Source organism: Sardina pilchardus, chromosome 14 (genome assembly GCF_963854185.1).
Source record: "Sardina pilchardus chromosome 14, fSarPil1.1, whole genome shotgun sequence".
Lineage (NCBI taxonomy): Eukaryota > Metazoa > Chordata > Actinopteri > Clupeiformes > Clupeidae > Sardina > Sardina pilchardus.
Window position 1 is genome coordinate 19,187,372 of NC_085007.1, and position 12,998 is coordinate 19,200,369.

The 12,998-nt window shown below is 40.7% G+C and overlaps 1 protein-coding gene and 1 long non-coding RNA gene across 2 annotated transcripts; both read left to right on the forward strand.

Moving 5' to 3' along the window:
• Nucleotides 1–2,221: 2,221 nt before the first annotated feature.
• On the forward strand, nt 2,222–3,774 carry LOC134100706 (cytochrome c oxidase subunit 5B, mitochondrial). Its single transcript, XM_062554088.1, has 4 exons — nt 2,222–2,380; nt 2,855–2,925; nt 3,104–3,203; nt 3,459–3,774. Exons 1-4 carry the CDS (start codon nt 2,284–2,286, stop codon nt 3,569–3,571), a joined length of 381 nt encoding a protein of 126 aa, XP_062410072.1. The 5' UTR covers nt 2,222–2,283; the 3' UTR covers nt 3,572–3,774.
• A 5,787-nt stretch (nt 3,775–9,561) lies between these two features.
• LOC134100707 (uncharacterized) lies at nt 9,562–11,504 on the forward strand. The gene is made up of 3 exons (XR_009941303.1): nt 9,562–9,663; nt 11,001–11,032; nt 11,293–11,504. It is a non-coding gene; the product is annotated as an uncharacterized LOC134100707 (long non-coding RNA).
• The last annotated feature ends 1,494 nt before the right edge of the window (nt 11,505–12,998 follow it).

A 12,998-nucleotide genomic window follows, 5' to 3' on the forward strand; every position in this document is an offset into this window, starting at 1 on the left:
CTAGTTGACCAAATCGGTCCATCGAGACTTGTAGTGATGAACTGTGTGAAGTTTGATGAAGGTCCTTCAACCCTCTTGGGAGATATCGGGCAACGATTGTGCCAATACAGACGGAACCATTCACACACCTACAGATATCATTGTCCTGAAGGATTGAAATGCTCCATTAAAGTGTCAACGATATGGCGATGAAAAATGGAGCTATCACCGTCCTTGTTAAAGCCTCTTTTAAGACTCTTTGATGGATCATGCCAAGCTCTCCTCCAGCACCCTATCATTTGTTCTGAGAATAGTCTTCTCTGTGATCCATGAGTAATTTGGATCAGGTTCAGATCATTCTCTATGTTCTTTTCAGTGTGAATTGACCAACGTTCTCTTCAATGTTAAAACATGTTTAACATGTTTAAGCTAGCTGAGGACTTGAGAAATCTTTCTTAAGATTTTGGTATTTTTTCATTACAGTCTCCCATTTAGTCTCTAGCAGGGTGTTACAAGACCCAAAGCTACTGGGGCACAGTCAAATCTAATCATAATAATTATCTGCAGCCAAAGAGGCAAAAGCAGCTATATAACCTTAACTTATTTACTGGGGCACAGAAGTTCAATCCTGGGGCATGTGCTCCTGAAAAGCGGTCTAGTATGGTGAGAGCAAGGATGTAGTGGAGGCTAAACGCAGTTTTTCCACCTCTCAGAAGAGTTTATTCACCTACTGCAACCAATTGCAATTGCAACTATTGCAACAATATTAATACCACTGGTATTAATATAAACATTAGACAATAACCTCCACCATCATTAACCTTCTGACTGCCTTTTTCAAAAAAATCTGATACCGCAGTCCACCACTACATCCCTGGGTTAGAGGCACTTTACACTGTTGTGCACATCAATAGCATACTTCATTTAACTTCTTGGCTTTTACTTGCTTTGAGCAAAAGTTTACTAGAGAACTAATATGACCCACAAGTGTCTGAAGTTCTCTCCCTCCCACAATTTTTAGCCATTTTTGGTTCAGTTCAACCAACAAATGCTGAATGCTAAATAGGGTTGGGTATCGAGAATCGAGAATCGATGGGAACCAGGACTAGCTTTCCAATTCTCCCGGAATCGTTCAAAAGTTTAAATTTCAATTCCTAATATCGATTCCCAGTCCACGAACCGGAAGAAGAAGCCGCTAAACACCAACGAAGAAGGTGTTTGCATAACCGAGCTGAGGCAACAAGAAGACGATTTATATTGTAGTTGAAAACAGCCCTGTGAGAAATGTATAGTAAATGTCATTCAGAAAGCTCATTTAAAATATCCAAACTTTTTTGACCCTGCCTTTTAAGAGAGACCCTTCGATTTTAAGAGAATCGAAATCGGAATCGGAATCGTTCAAATTAAAACGATACCCAACCCTAATGCTAAATTGAGAAAACATAATCACAGAAGGGGTTTCGAGCGATGACACTTTAATACACGATAATAATATGCCACTGAAGAACAGTGTCAGAAAATTAGCCTTTTATATTCTACATTCAAGATCAGCTGTTTTCAGCATACCACTAAGAAATGTGACATGGATGTGAATGATAAATCAAAATGTGTGTGGGTTTTTTTTGTAACAATGTGATAGGGTTGACAGTTAAAGTGGTATGACAAATTGTTCACAGCATAAGCTTAATCCAATTATAATGATGGAGATCACAAAAGTCAAGTGCTGTAAAGGCTCTATCCTACTTTTCAAACATTGTATAATTTATGAAAGATTAAAATGGGCTATTTAACTCGATTAACCTAGCCTACATCAAGCCTATCCCACTCGATTTCATTTGGTCTTTATGATAGGCTATGTCAAATCTGTAACACCTGGAATCCTACTTAAACAATGTCCTCAATCTTCCTCAAAATGGTACCAAATGTATTATATCAAAATACATTTGTGTGTGTGTGTGTGTGTGTGTGTGTGTGTGTGTGTGTGTGTGGCTTCTATCAACAAAAAACCAAAACAAAGTGCAACAGGCTTTGACCTGCATAGCCTATCTATGTTGAAATCTTACCAGAACGCGCGCTATGAATAACTTCCTCTTCCTCTTCCTATTGATATTTGATTCCTTGTAATCAAACATCAATAACTACAATTTAAAGTTGATCATATCCCAGTAGCAACAGATGACATTTTTCTCATACCCCTAGATGCACATACACATATACATGACGTCAAATAAATGCGACGCTTAAATAAGGGAGGTTTGCGCTAACGTCACTAAGCTATACATTGGGAAGAAGCACTGAGAGAAGATGGCTGCAAGGTTACTTCTGCGTACCGCCGTTCGGGCCGCAACTACTGCCCGGGTTACCCCGATGAAGACTCTAGCCCGTGGAATGGCTGCTGGAGGTATTATATGTACCGGACACAACTGACCGCAGATGTATTTAGCATCACCAACAGCATCTAATTGAAACACGGCCAAGGGCAGTCAATGGCACGCCATGGAGGATGCCTCAGTGGCCGCTTAGCTGCTAGCTAATGTTAACTAACCTCCGCGTATGTAAGGAAATGGCGAGCCAGCTAGTAATGCAAATGACTATTTCGTCTGACTTCCATCCTAACATCACGTCAGATGTACTATATTATTCACTACGTTTTGTGGGAAATGTTGGCCGTGGTTAATGAAGATGTGGAAACGTAACAAACATGTATTATGTTATGTATTCATCGACGTGTTAGCATTGTAGTTGGCGAAGACAGTCGGTAACTTAAGTTAGCAAAAATAACGTTCTGGTTTATATTATTATGATGATTAACTTCGAAAACTTATCTGGGAACATGTAACGTTAAACTTCACTAATGTAAAGTCTTGTTTGAAAGGTGTTCCATCCGATGAGGAGCAGGCCACCGGAATGGAGAAAATCGTCATGCACGCACTGAGAGATGGTTCGGTAAGTTCTTATTGAACAGTAGCTCTATTTGAAGGGAAATTTCAGCTAACATTAGCGTGAGGCCTGTTGTGCTAACTTTTTATAGTCTTTCACGCTGTTTGGTTACATCCGTTTTTAGAGAGGCGATAAGTAGCTTGCTATAAAATCAAACTTATGGGAAATATCTTTGCTTTATTAGGATCCATACAGCATGTTGAAGCCCAAGGAATATGCAGGGTCCAAGGAGGATCCACATCTTGTCCCTTCCATCACAAACAAGAGGGTGGTCGGCTGTGTGTGTAAGTGTCACGAGGATAGATACTGCCTGGTTTATGCCACAACATTAAACAGACCAGAAATTAAATCTAAAGTATCATTTTCATGAATTAGGCCACTATTGCTGCTGTTGATAAGTTTGGGATGATGTCAATGTATGTCACGTGATGCTCTGATCATTGTGCAAGCAGCCCCATGTTTGGAGCTAGCTTTATCGGTCATATGTTGTGGAGTGACCCCTGAGTAATGTCGGTGCCCTTTGCCTGCTCTCTTGATAGGTGAGGAGGACAACACAGCGGTGGTGTGGTTCTGGCTCCATGCAGGAGATGCCCAGCGCTGCCCTTCCTGTGGGTCTCATTACCAGCTTGTCTCCCACGAGCTTCCCCATTAAGACAGTAGTGTGTGTACATAGCAGTTTGTCTCCAAGAATGAAATTATTCCGCGTTCACATCAGTTTTACACACAGTCAATAAGAAAAGCCTCAATCAGTAGTTGCGGATTTATTATCCTCCACCACAAGAGCCCGCTTACATGTATTCACAAGTTGTACATGTGCTCCCTCCTGATTATTAAAATATTAACTATATAATTGCATTAATCGTGTGTTTGTTTACCCATGCATTTGGTGATGATAGTTGGAAGTTTATAAAATGGCAGGCTATAATGTGATTATATCAGACTTATGAAATAGAGGATTTTGTGTTCTGGATAATGCCAGTAGGTGTCACTGTCTAGCTACTTTGGAAAAATATTCTGATGCGAGTGTTGGGATGTAGAAAGATCTTGTTTTTGCAACAATCACTAGATGCAAGAAGTTAAATGATTCAACCATGGCCACATGAGAACACCCAATTTTTCTCTAAAGATTCTAGAAGTTATTCTATTTATATTGAATACCCAGTGTAAATATTTGTCTTTTTGCTGAAACTAATTCTTTGCTGAATCTTTAATTGAACAACCTCAATCTAGATTTTCTTTGTGTTTTAAAGATGAGTAGCAAACAGTGCTCTTTAAATATTTTAGTTTTATTGAAACAAAGAAGCAATGATCATAAACAAGTTCAGATAAGAATCCTACAAGCTGGGAACAACACCATGACGTATACCAATTTAAAGGTCATGATTCAGCTGGTATGGACTAACAGCACCTTGGCACGGAAGAAATATCTGATATTTTTAAGACCCGGAGGATTGATAGGAACAAATGTTTTCATGTAGACTCAGAATGCTAGAAGTATATCTTCATTGCTTTGCATGACCAGGTAACACACAAACACACATGGGACATGTACTGGGTGTAGAAGGGTTAATATGGTAACATGGTATTCAAGAAAATGTTTAACCAGAAATATCAGTGCCATGTGTAATAAAACGCGGTTGAGCAGCTTTCTGGTTTGGGGGGTGTTTTGCTGCTGTGGCAACTACCAGTGTTATTCTAATCATTGATTGTTTTATTTGGAGCTACAATGATTCCATCTAGTTCAACAAAAGCTTGGCCCAACATTATCAGACAATAACCATAGCTGGAATGCGGTGTGGCTGAATATCCCATTGAAAATCTTTGGTTGAATGAAGAGACATAGCCGTACAAGAGAAACTAATGGACATCATTTGGCTGGAGGCTTTTGGTGATGAAGAATGGGATATGATAATGGTACATATACAAACTTGATGTAATCATTTATTTCAGGGGGGCTTGAATAAGTTTGTCAATTTGTCTTTTTTGTTCATAACACTTACTGCAGAACTCCAGAGTGTCCTTAAAGGGTGTTGAATAATTGGTTTGCTTTGCTGAAAAACTGGTAGTGAATTGGCAGCACAAGTCACCAAACTAAAAAAGCCCTTGAAACAGTCACAGACTGGGAGCAAGTTAGGTCATGTTTTGTGAAATGTGTAAGCCTTGCAACCTGTGAAATTGAAGTTGAGAGTCCGGTGACTTTCCCTTGCCCTTTCCTTTTCATGCAATCATGTCCAGAAAAAGGTTGCCCCCATTAGATTAGACACAGGAACAATTCTTGAGTTATCTAACAAACATTCATATATCCTAGGTCTATTGTTCAATCTGACTGCACTCAATTTATTTTCTTTTGTTGTCTTCTGAGAAGCCGTTCCCATCCATTACAGGCTGGATACAAAAGATCTTTGAGCACCACAAAGCCACAGTTCAATAGTTGTCCGTGTAGGTTTACTTATTAGAAAAGGGCATTTGAATAATCTAATAATTAAAACAGGTTTTCTGTGTTGTGTTTGAACCCAAGGCATAATTTAATGAGCACAACTTCCTCCTGAGTGGTGGTGTCCATATTTCATTGTCCTTCACTGGGGGAAATGGTATTGCAAAGCATTTTAGTTTGAGTGGTAAAGGTCCTGAGGGACTTGCTTTGATTGAGGATTATGTGCAGTCGTACTCCTCATTCAATATGCAACTAAATGCAATGGACTCTCTCTGAGACTCTGCAACATGGACTGGCTATACCTTTGGCAGATTGTATGTTTGCCAACCCTCACGTAATTATGCACTGACAGGGCTTGGAAGTGGCTGGTATTGACCTGGGTGACATGAAAAGCTAAACACATCCTGAGCCTTCTCATATAAGTCCTGTCACCTGTGAATGCATGCTCAAAGAAAACCTTCTTGCATGCTAATGAAGCACTAGAGCTGAGATGTGCAGATAGGTGTGTGAATGATTTATGGTTTTAAAAATGAATTATAAGAGGATAGTTTCATATTGCTGTAAACCTGAATGAATGGCATTTACATGGATACAATTGGAAAGTAGAAATAGTGTTTGTTAATGCATGTCATAATGAATAGAGGAGTTTGTCGGACAGAACTACTGAGATACTGATACAAAAACTACAAGATTTCTTTCCTTGATAAAGTGCTTGCTTGTATCACAACATTGCTTTTATTGTGACCATGGACTGACCTTGATCGCCCATGTGACGTCTTCCAAATAAACATTCCATTAATGTTCTGAAAGCATAAAATCATTTTGAATATGAATTATGTATATCTTTCTGTCAACAATCAGAAACCCATATTGAATGCACATGGAAGGCATGACAGGCAACAGAAAGGCTGAAAGACACAACCAGTGAATGGCAAAGATGGCTTCCACCCCCGTTCAACCTGACATGTGCCTCAACAATAAGATCTCCCTAAAAATCTACAGGAGTTTCACTGATTTCTTGAGTGTAAGTTGAAGTTATCAATACTGACCTTTATTTCCTGCGGTTTGCTGCTTGATTAACTAAAAGAGGGACAATGGTGGCATGGTCATTGTGCAGCAAGAATTGCAACATGTAGTAATTTGAACAGGCCTACACATGGAGAACTGTTTTGAGAAATTTTACAAAAAGAAATGCTGCAAAAGGTTTTGATATCACATTCATTTACTGCGCCTTCAACATGCTGAATGATTAATATGCAATTGTAGTTTGCATCAAACATATTTCAGGTATAGTCTAACACCACTTTACAGTAAGTATTTATGAAATAGGCTAGTGTGAGACATGTAAGATGTTTATTGATGAACTTTATCTGACATATATCACAAACATGCCCATGATATCAGCTTTGGTCTCTGTACTGATCATCAAGAGTTGCTGTAATCATTTACCAAAAATACAGTCATTATACTCTTTTTCATCTTACAATTTCTTGCCTTAATATGAATGTTGTGAAGGATAATAGGCTTGGAGATGGCTTCGAGTGGGACCCGTGTGTAATTACTCTAGTGGCGTGGGAGCCGAGCGGGGTGTGCGTATACGCTGGACCCTCAGGACAGCATGACACGTCTGAGAACAATGCTCTGTGATTAGCACACATCTTATCCTGCACTGCTGTCTGCCATTAGCAATCTGCAGGGGCTCGGTCTCCATGGTAACCAATCTGCCTGAAGCCTAGACCCCGGTTGCATTCTGAAAAAGCGCTGCGATCTGCCATCCACCTAACTGCGTCACCGCACCGGGGCCGAGGGAGAGGGGACCGCGGGGAGGGGGGGAGTTTGCTGGAAGTTGTCGTGTGTGGATGTACGGGAGTTAATGTATGATAATGCTCCAGCAATGTGACCTGAGGGTTGGATCTGTTATCTCACCGCTGAGAAGTCTGTTTGACTTTCAGCGGAGGTCAATGGTGTCGCATTCACATTTCATCAGGCCGAAATGGGGCGCTTTCAAGGTGTTGTCTCCCCCACATCTGACCAAGTGCATTAACGACGGATAACCCTGATCCCTAATTACCTCCATTTCTCTCTCCCACACTCTCCACAGTCCGCCTTGTTCACTCTCTGTGGATACACACTACCGCATAACCACACATACATGCTGGCATTCTCCTTCCCACACACACTCACGCACGCACACACACACACACACACACACACACACACACAGTGTTGGGTAGGTTACTTTAGAAATGTAATGTGTTACAGTTACAAGTTACCCTGTCTAAATTGTAATAGTAGTGTAACTATTTGAATTACTTTGTCTGAGTAACGTAACTAATTACTTTTGATTACTTTTTGATTACTTTTCCGATTTTTTTATGATATATATAGTCCCCAAATCCATGCGAAGATTTCGGCCTTGGTCTACAGGCTGCCGAGCAGTTCTATACAAGCGCACAAGGCAGCAAGGGCATTCAATACATGAATTAGCATCACATTTTTTGTGAGGATAATATAATGATAATCATAACACGTTTACAGGCAGGCATGTAGGCCTACGCTGATGGCGCTGTAGACGTGATAGAGCATATCAGAAGGTCCCGTATCAAACTATGGCTGTGGAGGGAAACAGTTCTTTTTACATACAATATCCTTTGCCAGGTTTAGCTGACAATATTGAGATGTAATTCAAATTGTAATTTTGAAAAATTTCAAAAGTACCTGTAATTGAATTACACATTTTTCTACAGTAACTGTAATATATTACTGTTACATTTATTTTGTAATTAAATTACGTAACTCAATTACATGTAATGCGTTACTCCCCAACACTGCACACACACACACACACACACACACACACACACACACACACACACACACACACACACACACACACACACACACACACACACACACACACACACACACACACACACACACACACACACTCCCTCGCATCATGTGAAATTGCCGACTGTGGAGAGGCCCCTGAGACGAGGGGAGTGGTAGATAGCGCCGGACAGCCCGGCTGGTTCACCTGAGGCTAAAGTGTATTTCAGCAGGGATTGCCCTCTTGTGGCGCAGATAAACGAGGCCCTGATTCTGCCGCCTATCAGCCTCTGCCAAAGCCCTGCCGGATTGCTTTTTAGGAGATTTGACAACAGCGAGGAGGAGAGGGGCCAGTCAGGCACATCTGGCCGACGGAGGAAGCGCCGATAAAAGGGAGGCGAGATCACAGAGCGAGATAAGGCCCTGGGGAGGAAGGGAGAGAGAGAGGGAGAGGGAGAGAGAGAGAGAGGGAGAGGGAGAGAGAGAGAGAGAGAACGCCGCACAAGAGCGCGGCACAGCACACCACAGCACAACGCTTCTCCTAGAGCAACAGCAGCCGTTGCAGCACCTCATCACTTCACTGCGATGAAGCTTCAGCTCCAGCTCTTCCCCAGAGCCAGAATCTCTCTCTCTCTCTCTCTCTCTCAAGTTTGCCTCACTTGCTTTCTTTTTTTCTCCCACTTTAAGTTGAAGGAGGAGGAAAAGTCTTCAGTGATTTCCCCGTTATACAGACCAGAGAGGTCTGCTCAGGGTGGGTATGTCTTAATTGGGAATCAAGATGAGAACAGAAGAGGCAGAGGCAGACAGAGATTCAATGGAGGCATTTAAAATCAAATTAGGACTATTTTACCCTGTAAATATACGTATCTGATGAATGCGTCCTTAGCTGCCAACACTGATGTTTCCGCAACTCGTACTGTATGTCAAGTGACACAATTTTGTTGAAGCAAGGTGAGGTTGTGCCAACATTTGTACAAATCCTGACATAATGCTTGGAACAGGACAAATTGGTGCCTTGCAATGCAAAGACACTCAGAAACATGTCACATTAGGATTGGGTTAATCTCACATATACCAGAAGTCCACACCCCCACCACCACACACCCCCACACCCAATTTGCAGTCACTTGCCATGTCCTTTTAAACCGCATTAATACTTCCCTATACAGTAAAGAGCTACTGAGAGAGACATTTGGCTCGCATAATATGATCACAGTGACACACATTTTCCATTAAAATACTGGCTTACATAACTCATGGCCCTGACACCTGTGATGTATGAACATGCATTCATGTCTCTGAAAGCCTTAGAAATGAGAAATAACATGGTTGCTTGTTATTTATATATTACATTGCTTTGGTCAACACAGGGTTATGCAGTATGTAATTGGTTTCTCTTCTACTTTTCAATGCAGCTTTTTTCCAAATGTCAAGCATAATGAATGTAGTGATAGACCTTTTCTTCCAGAAAGCATATCAAGGTTAGTATTAATCTGTTTTAAATAGAGTTTTTTAATGTCATGCAATGACCCTTAAACTAGATATTCTGTTTTAGGGCAAGCCTACAGTCTGCTGGGTTATTGTCAATCAGAGCTGTGTTTTATTCTCAGTGGAGTCAGTTTTGTCAAAGTGTAAATGTAATTAGTAATAACCATTCGAACACAAAGAAAGATTACATTAACATTGACCCAAAATATAGCCCAGCTCTGAGGAAGACATTGTTGTCGCAACGCGTAAGCCCCCCAAAATAAAGGCTTTTTAAGTTAATAAGCAGTGTGCCTTTGGAACTCTCTGGTATACTTACTATATACAGAAAAGACTGTTAAATTGAAGTTGTAGTCTAACCAAATCCCTAAGTGATTGAATATCCTTGATACCAAAGAGCACCTGTTTAAGATAATAAGTGAAGAAGCACTCCACTGACCAACCTGTTTGGGACCTGAGTTTTAACCCAAAATATATTTTTTAGGGAGAGATTTGCTTCTATGTCCACTGAATAGTAGACTGAGCACAGAGTGAATCATCTCACTAACATTTTTGTATCAGCAAAATATTGAACTATCCTCTCATCATCTCAAAAACATTTTTGCATCTACAAAATATTAAATTATCCCCTGAACTGTTTAATATGCCATTAATTATTTACCACAGTTTGATGTTGAATCAGTCATATAATATATATTTCAATAGATTTCATTATTCATCACATTAATGTTCATCAAATTGACAAGTTGCAAATTCTGAGAATATTATTTTTAATCAAAATTCCATGTAATACAATGTTTATTTAGCCAACATGTAAATTAAGGTGGCATGTGAGTATTAATTCTTGAAATTATTTCAATTCATTTCTAAAGCACCAAAAACCATAATGTATGGATGTATGGATATGCTGTGGAATATTTATGCTGGAGAAACACCAAACCTTATGTAGGGATAATGTTATATAATCCTGTATGACTGTCACAAAGAGAGACACTTTACTTAAAAGACAACTGCGGTCTCAGAACAAGCTATGTTTGAATGATAACAGATGATAACCGTACATTTTGGTTGGGAGCCAAAGCTCTATCTGTGTAGTTTTGCATAAAACTGGAATATGCAAGTGCAACTAAATAACATAGCATAGCCTTTGGGGGCAGTTTCACTTAGTAACTGTACCAGTAACTGTTTGTGCAGCCAGTGCGTTAATACATGACTTAGCCTATACATTACTATCCAGTCTTCTCCATCTTGTGAGAAGAGAGTCCATGCAAGTCAATTAAACTCTCTTCCTTTTGTGTCCACTGAGCTACATTAATCTACAAACTTCTCCTAGGAAGATGGAGGGTGACCGGAAGAAGACTTTAGGTAATGCACTGACTGCACAGTCATTTCATTACCCTTCCTGTAAAGTTAGGATCACTTTGCTTTGCCTGTAAGGCACCTCTTCACAGTATCACAAAAGTGTAATGGTATGTGAACCCTTGTCAAGGGCTTTAAATTGAATTGGAGAAAAGTTACACTGGCATCAAGGGTTTATGTTCACACAGCGGGATATGGGCTAGTGTGGAGAAGAGTCTGGGTCGACATCACAACTCATTAATGAATGTGGGACATCTTGTCTACAGCATGTAGTGACATCACCACCTGGCACTCGAGCGACGACTAGCTAGCCGTGATGCGGCGCTGATGGCGTGGGTTCCGGCCGCCCCGGACGAGGCTGCTAGAGACACACATCCTCGTCTTGTGTCCTCTCCTCTGCTCCCACTTCCCTGGCACGCTGCCCACCACACTCTTCTGCCATCTGCCCGCTTAATAGATCAGAGATGATAGACTGATCTCTCTCTCACCAGTTACAAAATGTAATCATCATTTGATTTTTTTTTTTTTACAATACTTCTATGAGGAGAGCAATTATTGATCATCTCTAAGTGCTGCGTGGGAAGTGTCTGTGGGTCTTTCTTAGAGTAATTGATCATGACAGAGTGCTGTTTAGATGATATTTTGCTGAGTATTTTATTACATTTTTCTTTTACCTCAGTCAGACTTCAGCTGTCTGTGACATTTACAGTAACAATATTGATCACTTGTGATCTACATTGTAATAAATAAATCCATTTTAGCACTCATGTACTTTTCTTTAACAGTGACAGTGAATAAGCCCATCCATTTGAGAAGGAGCAGGTGGGTGGAGAAGACATTGCAGTTAATCAAGACATGAAACGAGTGAGGGTGACATTGATCAGCTCCCCGGCTTTTAGAGCCAGAATGAAAGCCAATGCAGTGTGGAGAGAGCCTGTGATGGCAAGAGGGACCTCTCAAATCTCACACAAGATTGATTTCAAGCAGGAACGCCGGGTTCTTAGGTAATGTTTTGCCTCACATCAAGTTCATCTCAGCCTGACTTTGTGGTGTCGCGCGGGGACAATAGCAAGCCGTCGTAAACATTTCCGCTTCCAGTTACCCTCCGGAGATAAATCTGAGGCGTCGCGGCCTCCTCTGCTCCTCCCAAAAGGGCCCTGCCCAAATCAGAATGGTAATTACAGCCCCTTCTCATAAACGTCCTCTAGGATTTGTGGTTTGTTTTCTCCATTTCTGCTTAAGCTTCTCAACATTCTCGTCACTGACTTCTTGCCGGTGTATCATATATCCACAGAGCTGCCTGCTTGCCAAAACAATCTTCACCTTTACCACATCAGCAACCACCACAAATAAATAAAGTTACAAATAAATAGCATAATTTATCATGAAAATTAAGCTTTTTTTAATCTGTTTTAGCATTTGTCTCTATTAATGATGCAAAATATACTTTCCAATGGTATTTGTATGCCCTTCAAGCACTCAAGGAGAGGCTGTGGGCAAAATGCCATGGAAAACGAAGGCTACTGGCTCCATAATGGATGTCCCTTGGAATGAAACAGACTATTGTTTTGCGTCCACTTGTGAGTTGCCTGTGTTTTATTTCAAAATATATACAGATGTCTTGGCAGAGTACTTCAGCTGCTGAAGACCAAAGCACGGTTGATTTATTTGGGCAATGAGACAGAGATTTTCCACTTTTAATGATCTAAATAAACTCATTTTGTTTAATCTCATTTGTCAAGGGAAGGAGGCCGTTGTTCAGCCAACCACAAGAGGCTGAATTAACTCCCAGGTACAAATGAAGTTAGCGTGGAGTGTGCTATCAAATGCCCATACTTTCAGGTTCAGTGCTGCGTGGCTTTTTATCATTGTGAGCGAAAACAATGTGCAAGCTGCATATTTCCCATCTTGAGTTTTCCAAGATATTCTGTCAAGAGCACCAGGGACTCATTTTTAGATTGCAGCTGCAGCA

Bases quoted from the DNA above. Each gene is read 5' to 3' on its own strand.
- LOC134100706 (XM_062554088.1), top strand. From the start codon at position 2,284: ATGGCTGCAAGGTTACTTCTGCGTACCGCCGTTCGGGCCGCAACTACT. The intron at 2,381-2,854 runs GTATTATATGTA...CTTGTTTGAAAG, and splicing joins CCGTGGAATGGCTGCTGGAG to GTGTTCCATCCGATGAGGAG. The intron at 3,204-3,458 runs GTAAGTGTCACG...CTCTCTTGATAG, and splicing joins GAGGGTGGTCGGCTGTGTGT to GTGAGGAGGACAACACAGCG.